The 24,893-nt window shown below is 36.2% G+C and overlaps 3 protein-coding genes across 4 annotated transcripts in view; 2 read left to right on the top strand and 1 right to left on the bottom strand.

Annotated features, from left to right (window-relative positions):
* LOC138207572 (glutamate-rich protein 6) lies at window positions 1–4,845 on the bottom strand. 2 transcript variants are annotated; one of them, XM_069164890.1, is made up of 2 exons: window positions 4,705–4,845; window positions 1–1,865 (listed from the first exon to the last, which is right to left on the bottom strand). In XM_069164890.1, the coding sequence occupies exon 2, from the start codon at window positions 1,692–1,694 to the stop codon at window positions 948–950; it is 747 nt and encodes a 248-aa protein (XP_069020991.1). In that variant the 5' UTR covers window positions 1,695–1,865; window positions 4,705–4,845; the 3' UTR covers window positions 1–947. The 2 variants fall into 2 exon arrangements, with proteins under 2 accessions (XP_069020991.1, XP_069020990.1); XM_069164889.1 differs by lacking the exon at window positions 4,705–4,845 and adding an exon at window positions 4,502–4,649.
* A 1,199-nt stretch (window positions 4,846–6,044) lies between these two features.
* On the top strand, window positions 6,045–13,460 carry atp6v1e1b (ATPase H+ transporting V1 subunit E1b). Its single transcript, XM_069164891.1, has 10 exons — window positions 6,045–6,142; window positions 6,267–6,328; window positions 8,044–8,109; window positions 9,280–9,389; window positions 9,634–9,700; window positions 9,814–9,903; window positions 10,666–10,734; window positions 11,063–11,157; window positions 11,266–11,353; window positions 12,682–13,460. The coding sequence occupies exons 2-10, from the start codon at window positions 6,296–6,298 to the stop codon at window positions 12,742–12,744; spliced, it is 681 nt and encodes a 226-aa protein (XP_069020992.1). The 5' UTR covers window positions 6,045–6,142; window positions 6,267–6,295; the 3' UTR covers window positions 12,745–13,460.
* Window positions 13,461–14,127: 667 nt separating this feature from the next.
* The window catches only part of ada2b (adenosine deaminase 2b), a 46,045-nt gene continuing 35,279 nt past the window's right edge, over window positions 14,128–24,893 (top strand). The window contains exons 1-4 of the mRNA XM_069164901.1: window positions 14,128–14,428; window positions 15,000–15,219; window positions 15,300–15,510; window positions 15,668–15,795. Of these exons, the coding sequence (XP_069021002.1) occupies window positions 14,128–14,428; window positions 15,000–15,219; window positions 15,300–15,510; window positions 15,668–15,795 (860 nt within the window). The remainder of the gene's footprint in view (window positions 14,429–14,999; window positions 15,220–15,299; window positions 15,511–15,667; window positions 15,796–24,893) is intronic.

The raw sequence follows: 24,893 nt of genomic DNA, 5'->3' as shown, positions 1-24,893 counted from the left end.
TTTAATTTGACCACTTATTATCCAGTATTCCATGCAGAGCTGTGGAACATAAATGCGAGGTGATTAGTGTAAAGATAGGCGTTAAGAAACATTTCTGCTGAGCAAAGGAATTTTTCAAATGTTTTTTCTAATCTTTGCTTGAGACACAAAAGTTTCAAGTGAAACAATTCATAGAGTAAACTGTAAACTAACCCTTGGACGAGCACCCTGAAGTGGTCAAAAGAGACCAAAAACAGAGTTAACAATATTCTTCAGGCATCCAAAAACACGACTCAAAACAAATGCTGATGTTGCTCCTTAACTGCTAGATGTGAAAAGTGGTAACTATCCATATCAGTTTAAAGTGTTTTTATATGCAAGTGTGCTGCCCCCAAAGTAACTAAAAAAGTGAATTAATGCAGATTTAAAGGCAAAAAGATGAGGAACTGCTGATCTAATTAAAGAGTTTTTAGCCTACTCACTGCTGTCCTGATACTTTGCATCAAGTGTGTACTGTGTGTGATCATGTGATTTTCAAAATTGGCAAATTTGTATATTCACATTTAAATGTCATGTCAATTCAGATGTCATCATACAAGGGTTATATATCTCTGCAAGACGAATAGGTATCTAATTACATCCTTCTTGTTCTACGGTGAAGTAACGAGAAACACACTGACACACAAAGAAACATCAAACAAGGATTTCAAGTATCAGGATTCTTTAAAATTATATTTTACATGATTTTTTTAGTGTCCTCAGAGATTAAACAGAAAAACGAAGGCCATGAGCTGAGGTAGCACAAAATGAAAAATCTAATTAATGTGTCTGATGAGAACTAACATGCAAAGTGACAGAGAGTAAGATCCAGAATTCAGAGAGAGAAGTGGAATATTTCATTTGGAATAGAGTTAAAAACGGAGACGCCCTGTGCTGAAAGGTTATCCGGGGATTCAAAGAGAGATTTTCTACTTTCTGCAATAGACCACAGCACCGTATGCTACTACTCCCACAACGGCTACTAAAGCAGCGCCTCCACACAGCAGCTCGGTGGAGCTCAGCGGTTTGGTCTCGGAAGCAGCTGGCTGTGGCTCCAGCTTCTCTGGTGCCACCTTCGACTCTTTCACTGAATGTTCGTCCACATCCGAGAGGGGACTCTGTGAGAATTTGAGTTGCTCGAGACTCATTGCTGGAGGCTCTGCTGCCATGGGTGCGAGGATGGAAGGAGGGTGGAGGCCCAGAGTGGAAAAAAGCTCCTCTGCTTCGGAGGTTGTCGTTGAAGGGACCGGGGTGGACGTAGTGGAGGGGGGATCGAGCTTGACGATAGGCAGAGGAGGCAGGGCCATCGGGGGAACCACCTGCCTGAACTCTGCAGGCTCCCTCTCCAGATGAGGCTCCTCTGCAGATACTAGGAGCTCCTCAGTTTCTGGGGCCTGGAGGTCCTGCTCCTCCTCCCTGAGCTCCACCAGCTCCCTCTCCCCACCCAAAATGCTCAAAACGCTCGTCTGCAGCTCCTCATCGTCTTCCTCCTCTTCCTCTGTTCTCCTCCCTCTCTCCTCCTCTGTGGCCTGCTTCTCGGCCTCCTCGAGCATCTCGGCCTCCTCTCGCTCCAGGTGGACCATGTCAGAGTTGAAGGAGTGGTTCTCCTCCCCGCCCAGAACCGTCCCGTCGCTGCTGTCGAGGCTCTTGGTGTCCTCGTGGTCCACGTCGCCCATCGTGGACCAGGACTCCGCCAGCAGGCTCTCGCTCTGCCAGGGTCCGGGGCTCTCGGCGTGGGTCAGAGGCAGGGCAACAGGGCTGGGACTGAGGGGTCCGGCCTCCCCGTCTCCTCCATCCCCCCTGCTGGACTCGACTGGGGCCTTTCCTTCCAGAATGAAGGTTGGCTGCTGCAGAGACAGAGACGATTAAAGGTCAGACAAAGTCACTGTGAAGTTTGGCAGTGGGGGAAGTTAACTGAGTACATCTACTTATGTACTTACAAGTTATATATAAGGATTATTTTGAGTATTGCTGCACCCTCAGAGAGATTTTGGTCCTTTTTCTCACAATAAAAGACACTTATGGAGACTAAAATGCATGCATCTATTGAGGTGAGCAGACCGCAGCAACAGTGGCAGCACCAGTTTTCCCCTGAAAGGTCCCATTATTCAAAACAAAACCTTCACAGAGGAAGATAGAGTAAATGATAACGTGCAACACGTCCACAGACATTACCAACTATTTTTACTTGTCTGCGCTCTCAGTGACGTCAGTGAGGCTACCACTGGAAAAAGTTGCTCACTGGCTGCTCTGTATTGCGGCGGCTGTGACTAACTATAGCCTCGACCTGCATATCATACTATGTTTAGGCACTGTATACATCTCCATCTGTCACCCAGGAGTGGAAGCTATTTCACTAATTTCACATGGCATGTGAACTGGACGAGAGTAGCAACATAAAATGGAAGTGGCGTATCGCACATTATGTCTGAAACACGGAAATTCCAGCAGTCCAGCAGTCTCATTCTTGCGAATACTGAGATATAAACATTAAAATCTCAACAGCATGACGTCTGAATTTGTGAAAAAGAACATTTCTAATTATGGATACAACTATATACTTTGATATTTGCATGGATTCAGCTCAAAATGCCTCTTGTTGTCAAAGTGACCTTGATGTGCCGAGTCTCATGCTTTGACTGCAGAAACTCGTCACCCTCATGCCGCTCCCAGAATAGATATCTTCAACACTTGCTGCTCACTGTGTAATGTTGTATCACATTCGCAACATGTGGTCCATCTACGTTCTCTCTGGTTTCAGAACACATCTCTTAACGAGGACAAATCCCTTAACAGCCTTTGCGGGACTTGAATATCTGTTACATTTGCACTTGACCTGACATCCAGTTGTGAATCGTTGAATATTGTAAGCAGAGTAATTACAGATAGTTAGTGATACTTAGTAGCTGCAGTGTTTAAGTCCAACAATATGAGAAGGAAAGCTGTGACATTTCCTTTAAAATGTATGTTTACAGAAGAGAACTAACAAAGGTAATGTTAATTATTGAACAAAATATATTTGATAAACGGTGAAAAAACTGGGGCATCGAGTAAAATCTGTGTTGATACATGTCTGCAAGACTTACAGCACATTAACTCAATGTATTGTAATGTACAGTAATGCTGCCTGATTATGAAACAGAAGGGCCACATGATGTTTACCAAGATAGAAAAGAGGAACAAAATGGAGCTTTGAAGTGTCAAAATCTAAAAAGGTTGGAAACCACAGATCTAAACGGATAGGAGGACAAAAACTCATGTCACTAGTTTTGAATTTGAATTTCCTGCCTTTGTTTATTTTTCTAAGCCTTTGTTTTCACTAACATTTTATGGATCGGCTCCTATACTTCCATGCAACATTTACAGAACTCCACTATCCACATTTAAACATAAAAATTTACTTTTTGCATATAAAGTGTCTTAAAAACATTTAGATTATTTTGAGGTAAAGCATCCACAACTATTATACACATATTCACATGCGCTGAAAGTCCAAAACTGTGTCGCCTCACAGGGGAAAGCAGATCGCCTTCCTGCCTGTTGTGCAAGCACGTTACTTTTTGCACAATAAAACTTTCCCTAAACGAGCAGCATAGACAAAATCAATCAGGGCTTATGAGGCCTTGAATAAACATTCCTTTACACAGTGGCGTTTGATTATTAATGATCAAATGTGTGCTTCCTGTATTCAAATCTGTATTTTTTTTTCTCTTGGATATTTCAGGTTTTTAAAAAGAAATTTCAGTCTTGTCTTGATCTTGTTTGACTCCACCCCTTTCTGAGTGAGTGGACTGAAACAGACACCTCCCAGACGTCACTGATTTAATAGCCAACTAGCTGCCATATTGTTTCTCCCAGGATTTGTGTCCCGTGGGCCTGGGAAGTATTCAATCCCCGAGATAAGGCTGCCTACATTACGGCCGGCCACACAAACATTTTAAACCCTTCAAAAGCTCACACACACGGAATCAGGTTCATCCGAGTCCCTGCTTGCTAAGAAACTAATCAAACTTTCCTACTCTGTGATCCACCTTTACTTACTGTCCCACTTGAGTAATTGGATTCCCATTGATGTTATTAAAGCAACAGACTGTTAGTGAAGTATATGATCAGCGGAATTTATAGGGCACTCTTCCTGTGCTAATATTTGATGAGGATTAAGTGATATCAGATACCACAATTTACAAAAGGTCGGCTTCCAATGTCACAGTGGGAGAATCAGTTAATTAAGACAAACCAGCTCCTGCTGTCCATTTCTCTGTCATGTAAAGGGTTAAATTTTGTCCTTCACTGCATTAGGCTGACCCACAATGACCCCTCTAGCTTTACAGTTAACAGACTTTTAATGACAAAGGCCACAAAGTCAAATCACAGTGTTGATTCAAGGCACAATTCTTCTTCTCCTGTTCCTGCAGAGGACTTCAGGCTTTACTCAAGCTTTATCTACAAATGAGTAAAAAGGAAAAGCAGCATCCCAGCATACCTGTGTCCTCTCGGTTCGGTGCTGAATGAGTTGCTAGATGAGAAGCAGATCAAAGTGGGACCGGCATTCAGACACGAAGTCACAAATCAACAGATAGGCAGGCAGACATGCTATAGCTGGCACGGGAATAACAAGGTAGACAAGCTGTGCAAAAGTCTCTCTCTCTCTCACCCTCTCTCTCTCTCTCTCTCTCTCCCTCTCACCCTTACTCACCCACCCCACTTTTTAAATCCATGATATAAGAGTTGGCTGCCAAGAAGTCAATGGTGACTTTTGCAGTCAATCCAGATTGAGAAACACTACAAATAATGAACGTTTAGGACTGTAAATGCTCAATCAGACTTTAACCTGCATGTTCACAGCCTCTGAAAGATGTCAGCTGGTGAGTGTTGTGTTCAGGTAAACAGTCTCTGGAGTTCCATGTGTCCAAACAGCAGTGTGCACAGTGGAGCTGGTGACACCGAGTGGAAAAAGCATGTTACTCAGGGAGAGGTGCTATTTCTAAAGCTGAATTTTCCAACTGCTAGTTCCCTCTGCTGGCAAGACACGTTACAGGACTGGAAACTGTGCCAAGTCTTTTGTACAGTAGCAACATGTGTATTGTGTACACACGGTTTTTTTCAAGATATGCTATTCTTTTCTTCGTACCCCGTTTTTGCGATTTAGTTTTGCTGGCCCTTAACTGCACTTGAACCTGAGAATATATATATATATATATATATATATATATATATATATTTTATTATCAATTACCATTATAGGCCAACTTTTGATTCCTGGCTATTGTTATATTTCAAGTTCAAAATTATTTGTTATTTCTGCTTAAAAAAAAAAAAAAAAAGCCGATGGAATGAACCAGAATAACAACAACTCACATTAAACAAAAAATGAGATATTTAGATGACATTTTAAATTACTTATACAGTGAATATATTTGTACATATATTTTGTTTTAAAAAAAAAGTATTAATATTTGGTATAATCCAACATGACATGAAAATGACAAATTGTATTAATTGCTAAATAAATAAACAATTGTATTTTTTTTTTTCATCTTAGAATACATTAAAATCAGTGACAGAGAGACACAAATATATATATTTACAAGCCATATATATTAAAAAAAAAATCATATGTATCTTTCCTCGAGGATATTTTTGTTTTATACTTGAGTAGGAAAATCTAATTATCTGGTTCATTTTTATTTAATCCAAAATAATAATGACAAAAAATTATTTGTATCTTTTTTAACAATAATAAAAATAAATAAATAATGTATATATATATATATATATATATATATATGAAATGGCAAAAAAAAAAACCACAATCAGATAATTCAAGTTAAAATAATATTTTTCAATTCAAAATGTATTTAGCACATAATTTTAAATATATATGTCGATATTTAAGACATGAAATTGCTAGATAAGACATAAATAAACGAAAACTAAACAGCCATCATGTTCCTCTTTTACATCAGGATAATGCGTCGCTCTTCTTTCTCCTCGCATCTGACTGGCCCTTTCCGGCGGAAGTAAACATCACGTGACTTCTCAAATCAGCTGATCCTCCGTAGACATCTTTACGAGTCACGACTGCAGCGATTAATTCATACACCTTGTTGTCTGTGATTTTCGGGTACGTTAATGCCGAATTAAACCTCAAAACTGCGTTGTTAAATCCTTCTCGTTGTTAGCGACGGTCTCTTTAATCTCGCGATGGTTTTGACGTTTGTGTTCTTTGGGTATTTTCTGTGACACAGGCCCCGGCGGATCTTTGACGGCTGCGACCATGGCGCTCAGCGATGCCGATGTACAGAAGCAGGTAATGAAGCGTTTTAACCTTCAGATTAATGACACCATTCAACCATTTATCTTCAGATACCGCAGAAGCGCCTTTTTACGTCGCCGACGGTCTCGTTTCTGCAGTTTTAAGCTGCAAGTGTGTGTATATCGAGGAGAGTGACATTGAGAGTGTGTGTTTGTGTGGTAGTTGTGGCTGAGATATGGAGGGTCATATTTCTTAATGGTCACATGATGAACACCATGCCAGGGCCTGATGAGGAACTTGGGAGTGTGACTGAGCACACAGCAAGAGTCACCAAACACGGGAAATTGGCTTTAAAAAAAAGAAGCAACATTGAGCTGCAACACAACACAAATCATGGCTGGATTAACTTCCTGAGGGCCCCTGGGGACAATTAAATATCAATGGGCTCCTATTGACCCCCACTGTACATGAAAGTGTCAACTAGAAACCAACCAGCGCCCTGGAGCTGAGAGGATTAGTCACATTTATTGTTTGAGCCATTTGTAAAGCTTCTTATATTCAAACGTGTTCCCGATGATAAAATATTTTTCTCCAAAAGCTTTTAGGTATTTGACGGCTGGTCAGACAAAACGAGCTGTTATTAAGCAATGTATAGTGTGTCAGTTGTATTGAAAGTGAAAATAACAATGTGTTGCAGCCTGACAGCAAGTTTTTTTTTTTTTCTGTACTCGATTCACAAAAAAAAAATGATTTGAAAAATTACATTATAACTTGTTGATTATTTTCACGATGGATAATTCTGTTGGTTATTTATCAAAATGATCAATCAATTATCAAAACTATTTTCCGTTGATCAATTAATTAATTAATTAATCAATTCATTCTTGCAGTTTAATAATAATAATAATTAAAAAAAAAATGACATTTAAATTAGCAATTTATCAGATAATGTGGATTTAAATTACATGAAGACTTCTGATTTTATGTCCTGCTTTGCTCAGTCAGTGGATCTGATACAGAAACATTTCTCACTGAAATGATAGAACAAGGCAGCACAGTCACCTCGCAGCAGTGACAACACTCGTCTTTAATTACGAGAAAGGCTCTCATGCGTTCCCATCACATTTCAGACATAAGGTGGAATAACATTTAATAAAAAAAACTACTCACTGTTCTGATCCTCTAACTATCCTGTAGAAAAATGATATTCTGTCTGCTGTAAAAAAAAAAAGGAACCGGTTTCTAAAGTTGTTCCTTTTTTCCTTCAGAAACAAGGTTAGTAGCTGGAAATGACTCGTGTCTCAATCTGTACAGTGAGAAAATGAAAATATGAAAATCACTCAGTCATGTACTTTTAAAATTTTTTTTTTATAGAGAATTAACAAAGCAATGCTTTCTTTTTGTTTAAAAGGAGCGAAGACATATTTTCATTTCATGCCTCCTGTATTAGAAAGTGCAGTCACAACAAAAATCTTCCATATTGTGCAATATACAGAATATTTCTTCATCCAGATTGTTAGAGGAGACTTTGATGACTCTAAAAAACATTCAGATCAGCAATAAATGTTGTTAGAAAAGTGTAGTGTATTTGATTGTCTGGAAATCTGACTTTTAGTGCCTTGAACTGGTGCCAAGTGCATATATATATATATAGACTATATAAAAAGAAGAAAATGTTGTTGTTAAATCTAACCTTTTTGTTTTTAAGGCAACACAGCCACAGAATTTCTCATTCACTTCTCATTTCTCATTCTTTCTCCTGTCTACAGATCAAGCACATGATGGCCTTCATTGAGCAGGAGGCCAACGAAAAGGCAGAGGAAATAGATGCAAAGGTATGAGCACATTTTATTTAGGATTTTTTTACTTATATTTATTATGAAGTCAAAAAGTTGAAAAATGAGGGAAAAGATGAGACGAGGCGTTAAAGGTCAGTGCCTTCAACCCTGAAGCTGCCAAAGCGTCCTGATTAATAAGGCTTAAATGTTTGAAAATTAAAAAAAAAAAAAAATAGAGTAAGTATTAACTCATTCTTCAGACAGATGGCAGGTTTCATCCTTAGCCGGCCTGTGATGTAGCTGTTATGGCCTTTATTCTTATTTATTTATTCCTTGATTTAAACCGGTAATGTCATTTAAAATTAGGAGAGAGATCCGTGCTCAAGGATAAGCATAATACAGTTTATTTTGTTTTTAAGGTATCACTCCAAATGCAGCTGTATGAGGTTTTGTAAATCTGTTTTCACCATCAAAGACATTTCGTTCTAACTTAGATTCACCACTAGAGGGCGCTAAAAGCTGCGTATTTGCTGGATAAGTGCAAATATGAATGGAGATTGATCAGCAGATTCCCTCAATCTGAATTCTCCTCCTGACATTCAGGAATAATTTGGACCTGACATTTTAATTCAGTTTGTAGACATTTGAGTTATTCCTTAACTTATAAGCAACGTCAGTGTGTCAGTCAGAACATGCAGTTCAACTAAAATAACACTGAGGTATTTAACACGATGGTCCTGTAGATTCACAAATATTTTCAGGCCTGTGAACATCCAGATGATGTTTGAGGTGACGAAAAGCAGGAACAACTTGTAAATACGGAAAAAGTGGGATTTAAAATATGAATGTTAAGTTAAAAGGTTGTATTCTCTTTTTTGAATATTCCACATCGGTCAGTGATGAAAATAACCCATAGCTAATAGCAGCCGTAGTTATTTGAAAATATAGTTGAATTTGTAAAGGAAGTTTTAAAATATGTTCATAGATAAGAAAGTCAAGGTTCTGTTTAATATCTGAAATAACACGGGTACAAAGTCACGTAGTGCACATTCCCAACACATTTTTTTTTTTTAAATCAAATGATAAAGTAACCCAATTTGAATCCAGACAAGGGAAATTTTAATCAGCTGACACCTAAATTCAATAAAAGCTGGGCAGAGCAATAAAAAGTGATGTTATTATAGCGGAGGTTTTGTGTTTCTGAGTGAACTGTGTCTCCTCCTGCAGGCAGAAGAAGAGTTCAACATCGAGAAGGGTCGTCTGGTTCAGACCCAGAGGCTGAAGATCATGGAGTACTATGAGAAGAAAGAGAAGCAGATTGAGCAACAGAAGAAAATGTGAGTCATGGCGAGACATCACAGGACACATCAAGTCCTTCCTTTGTTCCTCAATCCAGCCAAAGAAACAGCTGTACGTGTGACGGAGTCTCTGTAATTTTATTTAGCTGCTTCATCCGACAATAACTCTTTTGTTTCTCGCCCCGAGCTGTCGGCAGGGTTTCCGAATGAACAAATACAGTCCCACCTCGAAATCTAAACGGGCCCGATGTGTGTGTGTTTGTGTTATTTATCTGTTTAACAGTCAGATGTCCAACCTGATGAACCAGGCTCGACTGAAGGTACTGAAGGCCCGTGACGATATGATCTCGGTAAGCTACTCTACATCACTCTGTCGTCAAACGTGTTCCTCGTACTGCGACTGTGTAAGTTACACAGCGATCAGTAGAAATAACAGAAACCCGGTGTGTATTTCTTCTTTCAGGAAATGCTGAATGAGGCTCGTCAGCGTCTCGGTAGCATCGCAAAAGAACCAGCCAGGTATCCCGCTCTGCTGGACGGATTGATCTTGCAGGTTAGTTTCTTCTCTCTGCTCCGGAGCTCCGCCTCCTGAAGTCCACATGGCACCGTGCTGGAGCTCAACTCTTCAAACCTGCTTTCTTAATACTGCTGCACACAAATTCACAATTTCTACTTTGACATCATTTGGAACAAAGCAGCTCAGGATGAGTCCACCAGAATGAAAACACCTCCAGAGCACTTCTATTATTCACTGTGTGCAAAGTGGAAAATCACGTGGAGTTTAAGTTTTACTGCTTACATGCAAAAAAAAAAATGCTGCACTGGCAGCCTTGTGAAGCGTGGAACTTATGATCGAGTTGGAAGTGAGTCCGTCGGATAGTCAGCCGAACAATGGAAACCCTGTTTGTTAGATTCAGCCCATAAGTTGCTCTATATATTCTAGTCTTGTCAGTGCAAATATATTTCTTTATGCTTGTGTATCTCCAGAACACTTTGAGAAAATGTCTTCAAACTTTGCTCATACGTTCACGTGGACTCAAGAATGAACTGACACGACTTTGGTTGTGACAGGTCAAGGTCACTGTGACCTCACAAAACACCAATACATGAAAAGTAAATCCTCCTTCATAAATGCTTTAGCGTTCAGTTTTTTTTTGCATCTGCAGGATGTAGAGCGGCTGTTCAATCGTACCGCGTTAAAAGCAGAGAGGCCTTTGTGATATTTAGCTTCTTCTCATTGATGGAAAAAAGGGGTTAGTCAGAAACTGTGTTGATATTGAAGTTTCGATCTTCTTTTCATGATCTTTCGCATCAGGGATTCTATCAGCTTCTGGAGCCCAAAGTGACCATTCGCTGCCGTAAACAGGACATCCAGGTGGTGCAGGTGAGTAAATTAGCGAGAGTATGTTCAAAATTCAATTTATGTTCCTCCATTTTTTTTTTGTCCAAAACAACTTGCAAGTCGGATACAATCAAAACCACTGTAGATAATGTCACAAATAACTGTTTTTAAAATCCACCTGACCCCAGTAAAAACAGTTGCAGTTGTTTGAACTCGTTCCTCTCTTTATTATGTGTGGGGGAACATGTCAAGTGAGTAGAGGTGCCGTAAAGACAGAGAGGGGGATTCTGCTGACCGAATCAAGTCATGTAACTTGTTCGAAAAAGTAGAAAACTGAATCCCAATTTGCATTGTGCCTCTTGTTATTCAGGCATCCATCCAGAAGAGCATCCCCGTATATAAAGCAGGTGTGAAGACAAACCTGGAGGTCCGCATCGACCAGGACAACTTCCTCTCCCCAGACCTGTATGCAGCCTCGTATTTGAAAAGAAATCAACTAGTCAAACATTTTCCTGGAAAAACATCATCTTCTTTATTTGATCTCTCTTGTCTTGATGTTTTCACCCCTTGCAGGTCTGGAGGTGTCGAGATCTATAACGGTGATGGGAAGATCAAGGTGGCCAACACCTTGGAGAGCAGACTGGAACTCATGGCTCAGCAGGTAGGAAATGCAGACAGCTCATGATATTTATTATTCACTTTTATCCTCTTTAGTGACCAGGCTTTTCACTTAAACATGCAGCATAAATACAAAGTAGTTAAGTGTGTGTGTGTGTGTGTGTGTGTGTGTGTGCGTGTTTTTTGTTATTTACTGACAGCCCTCCACAACATTTTTTTAAATGGCTTCATGTTTCATGGTGTTAATTCTGTAAAGAACAAAGCTTTTATTAACAAATGCGCATTTGATAATACAATTTATTTTTGCTTTCATATCAGCTGAACTTAATTTTCCATGAAAAAAAAGCTGCATTTTTTTTTAATGTTTTGTTGATCATTCTTGATATTGTGGCATAATGAGATTTTAACTTGTGATTTCACAGAAGCTTCTAGTTTAAATCTGTTCTTGTCACATGATTTGTGTTGTTGGTTCTTTATTTGAGTTGTTTTTTTCTTTTGTGGGTGCCACCTTCTTAAAAAAAAGGTCTCTAACCATGACTTCTGGGTTAGGTAAAGGTCAAATAACTACTTAAGTGACTTTTAATCTAACGATCTGTTTTTGGTTTAAAATTGAATTATCTATTTAAATGTCACAAAATGAGATCACGTTACTTACACTTTCAATTTTCCAGATGAGGAAGTGTAAGTGACATCTCTAGTCACAAGATAGAGAAGCGGATATTCTACGGATTATATTTGTTATTCTCATTTATTATAATTTTTTTTTTGCTATTTGTATCGTTTTACTTACACATTTAAAAAAAATGCATTAAGGATTAAGAGTCCTCTTTTACAAGTGTGCAACAATAAAAACAAACTCAACTAACGAACAAACTCGTCAGTTGAGTTTGTTCTAAAATAGAAACGTGTTGAAGGTAAAAAGAAGCTACAATAACAGTAATCATTATTTTCCTGATGTTTTAAAAAGGTTGTAAAATTCAGATAATTGTTTCGGTACCACTGTCAGATGAACAGTATAGTCCTCTAGAATTTAGTAAATCTGACTTTACTCATGCTTGTGTAGGTTTTTAATTTTTGCTCAAACAGAAAACATTTATTGATCACTCAGTCGGGCAATTGAAATAACCTCCACCTATTTTGAATGTTGGTTAATTTTTTTTAATTACGGGGAGAGTGAACTAATAAATATCTTCGGGTTTTGGACTTCCGGTCTTTCAAAATCGTTACTGTAATTTCATTATGCCTCCTCGGGTTTTCAAATTAGTTTTTACCATCTAAAATGTTATAGACAACATGATATGAATAATTGGTAATTAATTGGTAATGATCGTGAGTTGCTGCCCCATTTATAAACTGTGCCTTTGTTTGCAGATGATGCCTGAAATCCGAGTGGCTCTCTTTGGTTCCAACCCAAACCGTAAGTTTTTGGACTGAGATCCTCGGCTGCATTAGAGAAACACTTCCTTTTATTTTTTATTTTGTCATATGAAAGACGTCATTCCTTTGTCTGTGAAAAAAAAAATTGTGTACGCAAAAGAGATGCATTGTTGTCGTGTGACGTGTTGCTGTATTTTCCCGTGTGTTAAGAAACACGATGAGTGCTGCATCTCAACATTACAGATGTGACATCGGCACAGCTGTAAAGACTGGTTTACTTTGCTGCTCCACTTCACGGGTCTCAGTTTACAGTGATTGGTCAGGGGAGACGGGATCGGGTGATTGGCTGGATGTTTTACAGGTTGTCCTCTAATTGGATCAGTCTTCATGACAAACACAAACACTGTGTCACAGCTTTCCTCCTTACATGAACCTCTTCCCCACATTATAAGTTGCATGGTGCATTGTGTTGCTAATTGTTTGTCTTCTCCAACCAATCACAGAGGAAAAAAAATTGAATCCTATAAACAAAACTGAGGACCGAACATGACCTTACAGAGTTAATTTATTGATGTTGCATCGGCTTTTCTTCTGTAATGAATGAAAGGAGTGGGTGATATCATTCCATTGGGTGCACTGTATGTATATGAGGTTTCCAGATTAAATTATATGTATGTGTGGTTGTTGTTTTTGTTCTTCTTTTTTTTGATTGTGTCTCAAACTGAAAATGTTATATTGTGGAAATGTAAAACATAATAAAATCTAAATCATTAGTATCACTTCTGTGACCTTTTTTGACCCGGTGTTCCCACTGCTTAGTGATGTACAGTTGTTTTGTTTTTTTATTTATCTTGCAACACTGGCCATTCATCTCCCATTCATTACTTTATCACATGGTATTAGTCAGACAAAAATGCCCCAATTATCCAGTTGCTGTGAGTATTTTGCTGACATGCTAGACCGGCTCAGAGTCTCTTGTGGAAAACAAGCAGAGTCTTTTGGGAGACTCGTGTCCTGTCTCAGCTCATCCGTGGCTCCTTCCTGTTTGTAAGTATTTTATGATTTAAAGTAGCCAGATTTGCCTTTAAGATTTCTCTTTTCTTTTTTTTTTGTTAATGTATCTGAGAAATGTTTCTTTGCTCCACTTTTTGCTCTGATAATTCAATCCAAACGTAAAGCCGTCATGGTCACAGCTCAGTGAATGGGATCTCTCAGGACTCTAATGCAAGCTAAGCAGCGTGTTATCATGTTGATAACCTTAAAACGAGTTTGTCAAATGTATTTAGCCACTACGCCTCTTCTCTGTGGTCGAGTAACTTTAACGTCAGTCGTTCATGTCTCACACAGTACTTCTTTCTTTTGCAGTGATACTGGTCTCGTGAGGGGAGAGAGCATCATGTTCTAGGAGGAGTACAGCACTCTCCTGTGGCACACAAGGACATGGTGATCTCACTCTGCCAGGCTGTGGTCATTTATGTGCCCCTTCTGTGGTTCGTGAGGGTTACTGACGGGATGCCTGACCCTGCTCAGAGGGACCTGCTGATGCATCAAGAGGCGTCCAGACAGACAGGAGGCCGTATGACGCTGACGGCAGCCGAGCAGAAGCTGGACGCTTACCTCCACCGATTAAAAGAGCAAGAGATGTCTGCCGCACAGTTTCCCCCTGCTATCCACTTCTTCAAAGCAAAGCCTCTCATCCAGAAGAGCTCAGTCTTCAAACTGCTGCAGAAGATGCCTAAAGGTGATGTTGCAGCCATAGATGGCTTACTGAATGGGTCTACAGGGCACAGACATGGGGGTGAAAGGGGTTGCAAGCAAAAGCCTGTTATTGTAAATTCATTTCTTTATATTATAGCTGCAAAGCACGAAGGCTAGATTAACATTTCATTCAGGCTTCAGGTTTTGTACAATGTTTTGTGTACTGTAATGTGCCACAATGTGTCGTATATCTGCATAGTGTGTCGGTACATAACTGTGTGGCACAAAGCTTTGGACAGGACTATACAAAAAGACAAACATGCAATAGTCACCAAACAACTACAAAAGACGTGCAAAGGAACTACAAAGACACAAGAAATGCAAAACTGTTACAGTAGAAATCAAAATAAATATATACAACAAAACCTTTCAGACTTTCTCTGATTGATGAGGTGTGGGAGGTCATTTACACGTCTGTGCTCGGGGGCCTATTGTCTCCTCATCTGTCAATGGTTGCACCAGCCAATATGAACCAAAATCTTCATTTTCATGTCATTGGTAGTTTCAGTACATCAGTCCGAGTTTGAGGTTCTCTCCTGCTGTTTTGGTGACAGGCGCAGCCCTCCACATCCACAGCTCGTCTTTGGTCAGCGTTGAATGGCTGGTGAAAAATGTTACCTACAGGCCTCACTGCTACATCTGCTACACTTGGGACTATTCGGTCCGCTTCCTGTTCTCAGATCGCCAGCCCTTCCCACGATGGGATTGCTTCTACTGGCAGCTGCTCGAGACCTTGAGGGCTAAAATAGGAGATACTACGGGCTTTGATAACAGGTTAAGTACCGCGTGTCCCTTACACGTCTAGATCTAATGGGAAACTTAAACCAGAATATTTGTTTTTGGGTGTTTTTCAGTTTAATGCAGCACCTCACACTGTTTACTGAGGATCCAGATGGTGAATATCCAAGCCAAGATGTTGTGTGGGAGAAGTTTGAGAAAGCATTCATTGCAGCTGCAGGACTAATCACCCATGCCCCTGTGCTGACGGACTACTTCTATAAGGGCCTCGAGGAACTTCATCACGACAACATCATGTATCTAGAACTGAGGAGCGGCCTGTCGAGGGTTTGTGTTTGCTTTTTCCTTGATACCTGATCCCTGCAGCTTCTGCCCCTCTTAAAAAGCCACAGTAGAAGCAGTTCATCTGGCATTTCTGCTCTTCTTCTAATAAGATATTACAAATGGCATTTATTGAAGTGTAACTAACTTTTCTATCTTGCAGACGTATGAGCTTGATGGAACCATTCATGATAAAGTCTGGACTCTGAAAACATTTCAAGAAGTTACCAAGAAATTTAGTGGAGATCATCCAGACTTCCTTGGGGCCCGTATCATTATTTCTGTCCACAGGTAAGATAAAACTATCAGCAAAATCACGTAAAAAAGATGCTGAGACATTTCTAAAATGCAACTACATTCTTGATGTTACATGGTTTCCCCAAAGGGAAAAATCCTTTGAGACTGGACAATGATGAATTAACTGCTTGATTTTAAGAAATTCAAAGAAAAACAGGTGATGTCTTCAAAATGTCCAAAAATTTTAACGAGCACTATTTAGTGCTCGTTAAAAAAATACAACTACAAAATACTATTGTATGTTGTGAAAAATGTCATTGTATAGCATGGAGTCAAATATATTATGACATCAAAAATATCAAAATAATGACTGTTTTGGTGACCAGGCGCAGCCCTCCACATCCACAGCATATAGCATGTCGTCATGGTATGTCGTCACAAATATCCTGAAAATGTGATACTATAGTATGATGAAAAAGATTTCATTAAAATGTTAGGCAGGACCTCACAGTGAGAAGGACATGGGTACAATTCCAGCTGGAGACATTCATGTATTTGTATTAGCATGACTATTTTATCACATTTTGGACGTCATGCTATAGTAAAACTTTTTTTTTAATCATATTTCGGACGACATACCTCACCTTATGGCCTTACGTTTTTGTTGTTTTTTGGATGAAAAAAAAAATCATACTATAGTGTGATGTTTTTTTATAATGTGTACGTTATCAAAAATGTGTTAAAAAAGTCATAGTATAGCATGTTTATTGAAGCCAACACTGGTGCAGCTGTCAGCGTTGTTGTCTCCCAATCCAGAGGTCCAGAGTTCGAGTCCCGCCTTTGACTTTCTGTGCAAAACTAATAACCGAAAAGTAAACTTTGTCATCCATCATAATAATGATGACTAACTTATGCATGTTGTCCATAATGTAAAACATTACATTGAAGCAAGAACATGCAATCCTCCACGCTAAGTTCCAGGCCCCCTATCAAACCTAGAAGCTCCTGATTTATTGCATGCTTGTCTGACTTCTATGACTTATATAATGATCAACGGTGCAGTGGTTGGCATTGTTACCTTCCAATCAGAAGGTTTCAGGTTCGAGACCCGCCCTGGAAAGGCTGACGTGAACATCTTCAATAGAAAGCCACGTCAAGGGCAAGAATAGAACCTTTAACTATCTGACTGGGAGTCAAAAGCACTAACCACTGTACTGTCTTCATTAAAAAGTTGAAAAGTCATTTACGTTACATAAGTCATACTATAGCATGTCGTCCGAAATATGATGAATATGATCATGTCGTCAAAAATATGATCAAAATATGATCAAAAATATGATCAAAAAGTCATACTATAGCATGTCGTCTAAAATATGATCAAAAAGTCATACTATAGCATGTCGTCTAAAATATGATCAAAAAGTCAAACTATAGCATGTCGTCTGAAATATGATCAAAAAGTCAAACTATAGCATGTCGTCTAAAATATGATCAAAAAGTCATACTATAGCATGTCGTCTAAAATATGATCAAAAAGTCATACGATAGCATGTCGTCTAAAATATGATCAAAAAGTCATACTATAGCATGTCGTCTAAAATATGATAAAAAAGTCATACTATAGCATGTCGTCTAAAATATGCTAAAAAAGTCAAACTATAGCATGTCATCTAAAATATGCTAAAAAAGTCAAACTATAGCATGTCGTCTAAAATATGCTAAAAAAGTCAAACTATAGCATGTCGTCTAAAATATGATCAAAAAGTCAAACTATAGCATGTCGTCTAAAATATGATCATAAAGTCATACTATAGCATGTCGTCTAAAATATGATCAAAAAGTCAAACTATAGCATGTCGTTTAAAATATGATCAAAAAGTCATACTATAGCATGTCGTCTAAAATATGATCAAAAAGTCATACTATAGCATGTCGTCTAAAATATGCTAAAAAAGTCAAACTATAGCATGTCATCTAAAATATGATCAAAAAGTCAAACTATAGCATGTCGTCTAAAATATGATAAAAAAAGTCATACTATAGCATGTCGTCTAAAATATGATCAAAAAGTCAAACTACAGCATGTCGTCTAAAATATGATAAAAAAGTCATACTATAGCATGTCGTCTAAAATATGATCAAAAAGTCAAACTACAGCATGTCGTCTAAAATATGATCAAAAAGTCAAACTACAGCATGTCGTCTAAAATATGCTAAAAAAGTCAAACTATAGCATGTCGTCTAAAATATGATCAAAAAGTCATACTATAGCATGTCGTCTAAAATATGATCAAAAAGTCATACTGTAGCATGTCGTCTAAAATATGATCAAAAAGTCATACTATAGCATGTCGTCTAAAATATGATCAAAAAGTCATACTATAGCATGTCGTCTAAAATATGATCAAAAAGTCATACTATAGCATGTCGTCCAAAATATGATAAAAAAGTCAAACTATAGCATGTCGTCTAAAATATGATCAAAAAGTCATACTATAGCATGTCGTCTAAAATATGATCAAAAAGTCAAACTATAGCATGTCGTCTAAAATATGATCAAAAAGTCATACTGTAGCATGTCGTCTAAAATATGATCAAAAAGTCATACTATAGCATGTCGTCTAAAATATGATCAAAAAGTCATACTATAGCATGTCGTCTAAAATATGATCAAAAAGTCATACTATAGCATGTCGTCCAAAATATGATCAAAAAGTCATACTGTAGCATGTCGTCTAAAATATGCTAAAAAAGTCATACTATAGCATGTCGTCTAAAATATGATCAAAAAGTCATACTATAGCATGTCGTCTAAAATATGATCAAAAAGTCATACTATAGCATGTCGTCTAAAATATGATCAAAAAGTCATACTATAGCATGTCGTCTAAAATATGCTAAAAAAGTCAAACTACAGCATGTCGTCTAAAATATGATCAAAAAGTCATACTGTAGCATGTCGTCCAAAATATGATCAAAAAGTCAAACTATAGCATGTCGTCTAAAATATGCTAAAAAAGTCAAACTACAGCATGTCGTCTAAAATATGCTAAAAAAGTCATACTATAGCATGTCGTCCAAAATATGATCAAAAAGTCATACTATAGCATGTCGTCTAAAATATGCTAAAAAAGTCAAACTACAGCATGTCGTCTAAAATATGATCAAAAAGTCATACTGTAGCATGTCGTCCAAAATATGATCAAAAAGTCAAACTATAGCATGTCGTCCAAAATATGATCAAAAAGTCATACTGTAGCATGTCGTCTAAAATATGATAAAAAAGTCATACTACAGCATGTCGTCTAAAATATGATCAAAAAGTCATACTATAGCATGTCGTCCAAAATATGATCAAAAAGTCAAACTATAGCATGTCGTCTAAAATATGATAAAAAAGTCATACTACAGCATGTCGTCTAAAATATGATCAAAAAGTCATACTATAGCATGTCGTCCAAAATATGATCAAAAAGTCAAACTATAGCATGTCGTCTAAAATATGATCAAAAAGTCATACTATAGCATGTCGTCTAAAATATGATAAAAAAGTCATACTACAGCATGTCGTCTAAAATATGATCAAAAAGTCATACTATAGCATGTCGTCCAAAATATGATCAAAAAGTCAAACTATAGCATGTCGTCTAAAATATGATCAAAAAGTCATACTATAGCATGTCGTCTAAAATATGATCAAAAAGTCATACTATAGCATGTCGTCCAAAATATGATCAAAAAGTCTAACTACAGCATGTCGTCTAAAATATGATCAAAAAGTCATACTATAGCATGTCGTCTAAAATATGATCAAAAAGTCATAATATAGCATGTCGTCTAAAATATGATAAAAAAGTCATACTATAGCATGTCGTCTAAAATATGATCAAAAAGTCATACTGTAGCATGTCGTCCAAAATATGATCAAAAAGTCAAACTATAGCATGTCGTCCAAAATATGATCAAAAAGTCAAACTATAGCATGTCGTCTAAAATATGCTAAAAAAGTCATACTATAGCATGTCGTCTAAAATATAATCAAAAAGTCATACTATAGCATGTCGTCTAAAATATGATCAAAAAGTCATACTATAGCATGTCGTCTAAAATATGATAAAAAAGTCATACTATAGCATGTCGTCTAAAATATGATCAAAAAGTCATACTGTAGCATGTCGTCCAAAATATGATCAAAAAGTCAAACTATAGCATGTCGTCCAAAATATGATCAAAAAGTCATACTATAGCATGTCGTCTAAAATATGCTAAAAAAGTCATACTATAGCATGTCGTCTAAAATATGATCAAAAAGTCATACTATAGCATGTCGTCTAAAATATGATCAAAAAGTCATACTATAGCATGTCGTCTAAAATATGATAAAAAAGTCATACTATAGCATGTCGTCTAAAATATGATCAAAAAGTCATACTATAGCATGTCGTCCAAAATATGATCAAAAAGTCAAACTATAGCATGTCGTCCAAAATATGATCAAAAAGTCAAACTATAGCATGTCGTCTAAAATATGCTAAAAAAGTCATACTATAGCATGTCGTCTAAAATATGATCAAAAAGTCATACTATAGCATGTCGTCCAAAATATGATCAAAAAGTCAAACTATAGCATGTCGTCCAAAATATGATCAAAAAGTCAAACTATAGCATGTCGTCTAAAATATGCTAAAAAAGTCATACTATAGCATGTCGTCTAAAATATGATCAAAAAGTCATACTGTAGCATGTCGTCTAAAATATGCTAAAAAAGTCATACTGTAGCATGTCGTCTAAAATATGCTAAAAAAGTCAAACTATAGCATGTCGTCTAAAATATGATCAAAAAGTCATACTATAGCATGTCGTCTAAAATATGATCAAAAAGTCATACTATAGCATGTCGTCCAAAATATGATCAAAAAGTCATACTATAGCATGTCGTCTAAAATATGATCAAAAAGTCATACTATAGCATGTCGTCTAAAATATGATCAAAAAGTCATACTATAGCATGTCGTCTAAAATATGATCAAAAAGTCATACTATAGCATGTCGTCTAAAATATGACAAAAAAGTCATACTATAGCGTGTCGTCTAAAATATGCTAAAAAAGTCATACTATAGCATGTCGTCTAAAATATGATCAAAAAGTCATACTATAGCATGTCGTCCAAAATATGATCAAAAAGTCATACTATAGCATGTCGTCTAAAATATGATCAAAAAGTCATACTATAACATGTCGTCCAAAATATGATCAAAAAGTCATACTATAGCATGTCGTCTAAAATATAATCAAAAAGTCATACTATAGCATGTCGTCTAAAATATGAACAAAAAGTCATACTATAGCATGTCGTCTAAAATATGATCAAAAAGTCATACTATAGCATGTCGTCTAAAATATAATCAAAAAGTCATACTATAGCATGTCGTCTAAAATATGAACAAAAAGTCATACTATAGCATGTCGTCCGAAATATAATCAAAAAGTCATACTATAGCATGTCGTCTAAAATATGATAAAAAAGTCATACTATAGCATGTCGTCTAAAATATGATAAAAAAGTCATACTATAGCATGTCGTCTAAAATATGAACAAAAAGTCATACTATAGCATGTCGTCCGAAATATAATCAAAAAGTCATACTATAGCATGTCGTCTAAAATATGATCAAAAAGTCATACTATAGCATGTCATCTAAAATATGAACAAAAAGTCATACTATAGCATGTCGTCCGAAATATAATCAAAAAGTCATACTATAGCATGTCGTCTAAAATATGATAAAAAAGTCATACTATAGCATGTCGTCTAAAATATGAACAAAAAGTCATACTATAGCATGTCGTCCGAAATATAATCAAAAAGTCATACTATAGCATGTCGTCTAAAATATGAACAAAAAGTCATACTATAGCATGTCGTCCGAAATATAATCAAAAAGTCATACTATAGCATGTCGTCTAAAATATGATCAAAAAGTCATACTATAGCATGTCGTCCGAAATATAATCAAAAAGTCATACTATAGCATGTCGTCTAAAATATGATCAAAAAGTCATACTATAGCATGTCGTCTAAAATATGATAAAAAAGTCATACTACAGCATGTCGTCTAAAATATGATCAAAAAGTCATACTATAGCATGTCGTCTAAAATATGATCAAAAAGTCAAACTATAGCATGTCGTCCGAAATATAATCAAAAAGTCATACTATAGCATGTCGTCTAAAATATGATCAAAAAGTCATACTATAGCATGTCGTCTAAAATATGATAAAAAAGTCATACTATAGCATGTCGTCTAAAATATGAACAAAAAGTCATACTATAGCATGTCGTCCGAAATATAATCAAAAAGTCATACTATAGCATGTCGTCTAAAATATGAACAAAAAGTCATACTATAGCATGTCGTCCGAAATATAATCAAAAAGTCATACTATAGCATGTCGTCTAAAATATGATAAAAAAGTCATACTATAGCATGTCGTCTAAAATATGATAAAAAAGTCATACTATAGCATGTCGTCTAAAATATGAACAAAAAGTCATACTATAGCATGTCGTCCGAAATATAATCAAAAAGTCATACTATAGCATGTCGTCTAAAATATGATCAAAAAGTCATACTATAGCATGTCGTCTAAAATATGATAAAAAAGTCATACTATAGCATGTCGTCTAAAATATGATCAAAAAGTCATACTATAGCATGTCGTCCGAAATATAATCAAAAAGTCATACTATAGCATGTCGTCTAAAATATGATCAAAAAGTCATACTATAGCATGTCGTCCGAAATATAATCAAAAAGTCATACTATAGCATGTCGTCTAAAATATGATCAAAAAGTCATACTATAGCATGTCGTCTAAAATATGATCAAAAAGTCATACTATAGCATGTCGTCTAAAATATGATCAAAAAGTCATACTATAGCATGTCGTCTAAAATATAATCAAAAAGTCATACTATAGCATGTCGTCTGAAATATGATCAAAAAGTCAAACTATAGCATGTCGTCTAAAATATGATCAAAAAGTCATACTATAGCATGTCGTCTAAAATATGATCAAAAAGTCATACGATAGCATGTCGTCTAAAATATGATCAAAAAGTCATACTATAGCATGTCGTCTAAAATATGATAAAAAAGTCATACTATAGCATGTCGTCTAAAATATGCTAAAAAAGTCAAACTATAGCATGTCATCTAAAATATGCTAAAAAAGTCAAACTATAGCATGTCGTCTAAAATATGATCAAAAAGTCAAACTATAGCATGTCGTCTAAAATATGATCAAAAAGTCAAACTATAGCATGTCGTCTAAAATATGATCATAAAGTCATACTATAGCATGTCGTCCAAAATATGATCAAAAAGTCATACTATAGCATGTCGTCTAAAATATGCTAAAAAAGTCAAACTATAGCATGTCATCTAAAATATGATCAAAAAGTCAAACTATAGCATGTCGTCTAAAATATGATAAAAAAAGTCATACTATAGCATGTCGTCTAAAATATGATCAAAAAGTCATACTATAGCATGTCGTCTAAAATATGCTAAAAAAGTCAAACTATAGTATGTCGTCTGAAATATGATCAAAAAGTCAAACTATAGCATGTCGTCTAAAATATGATAAAAAAAGTCATACTATAGCATGTCGTCTAAAATATGCTAAAAAAGTCAAACTATAGCATGTCATCTAAAATATGATCATAAAGTCATACTATAGCATGTCGTCTAAAATATGCTAAAAAAGTCAAACTATAGTATGTCGTCTGAAATATGATCAAAAAGTCAAACTATAGCATGTCGTCTAAAATATGATAAAAAAGTCATACTATAGCATGTCGTCTAAAATATGATCAAAAAGTCAAACTACAGCATGTCGTCTAAAATATGCTAAAAAAGTCAAACTATAGCATGTCGTCTAAAATATGATCAAAAAGTCATACTATAGCATGTCGTCTAAAATATGATCAAAAAGTCATACTGTAGCATGTCGTCTAAAATATGATCAAAAAGTCATACTGTAGCATGTCGTCTAAAATATGATCAAAAAGTCATACTATAGCATGTCGTCCAAAATATGATCAAAAAGTCAAACTACAGCATGTCGTCTAAAATATGATCAAAAAGTCATACTATAGCATGTCGTCTAAAATATGATCAAAAAGTCAAACTATAGCATGTCGTCTAAAATATGATCAAAAAGTCATACTATAGCATGTCGTCCAAAATATGATAAAAAAGTCAAACTATAGCATGTCGTCTAAAATATGATCAAAAAGTCATACTATAGCATGTCGTCCAAAATATGATCAAAAAGTCATACTGTAGCATGTCGTCCAAAATATGATCAAAAAGTCATACTATAGCATGTCGTCTAAAATATGCTAAAAAAGTCAAACTACAGCATGTCGTCTAAAATATGATCAAAAAGTCATACTGTAGCATGTCGTCCAAAATATGATCAAAAAGTCAAACTATAGCATGTCGTCCAAAATATGATCAAAAAGTCATACTGTAGCATGTCGTCCAAAATATGATCAAAAAGTCATACTATAGCATGTCGTCCAAAATATGATCAAAAAGTCATACTGTAGCATGTCGTCCAAAATATGATCAAAAAGTCAAACTATAGCATGTCGTCCAAAATATGATCAAAAAGTCATACTACAGCATGTCGTCTAAAATATGATCAAAAAGTCATACTGTAGCATGTCGTCCAAAATATGATCAAAAAGTCATACTATAGCATGTCGTCCAAAATATGATCAAAAAGTCAAACTATAGCATGTCGTCTAAAATATGATAAAAAAGTCATACTATAGCATGTCGTCTAAAATATGATCAAAAAGTCATATTATAGCATGTCGTCCAAAATATGATCAAAAAGTCATACTATAGCATGTCGTCTAAAATATGATAAAAAAGTCATACTACAGCATGTCGTCTAAAATATGATCAAAAAGTCATACTATAGCATGTCGTCCAAAATATGATCAAAAAGTCATACTATAGCATGTCGTCTAAAATATGATAAAAAAGTCATACTACAGCATGTCGTCCAAAATATGATCAAAAAGTCAAACTATAGCATGTCGTCTAAAATATGATCAAAAAGTCATACTGTAGC

Source organism: Embiotoca jacksoni, unplaced genomic scaffold (assembly GCF_022577435.1).
Source record: "Embiotoca jacksoni isolate LCO1_2020_lvr unplaced genomic scaffold, fEmbJac1.0.p SCAF_32, whole genome shotgun sequence".
In the NCBI taxonomy this organism is placed as follows: Eukaryota; Metazoa; Chordata; class Actinopteri; family Embiotocidae; genus Embiotoca; species Embiotoca jacksoni.
This window is presented reverse-complemented; position numbering and strand designations above follow the sequence as displayed.

Excerpts from the sequence above, each read along its gene's own strand:
- LOC138207572 (XM_069164890.1), bottom strand. The coding sequence starts at position 1,694 with ATGGGCGACGTGGACCACGAGGACACCAAGAGCCTCGACAGCAGCGAC.
- atp6v1e1b (XM_069164891.1), top strand. The coding sequence starts at position 6,296 with ATGGCGCTCAGCGATGCCGATGTACAGAAGCAG. Across the intron at positions 9,904-10,665 it reads TGGACGGATTGATCTTGCAG|GGATTCTATCAGCTTCTGGA; the intron begins GTTAGTTTCTTC and ends CTTTCGCATCAG. Across the intron at positions 10,735-11,062 it reads AGGACATCCAGGTGGTGCAG|GCATCCATCCAGAAGAGCAT; the intron begins GTGAGTAAATTA and ends CTTGTTATTCAG.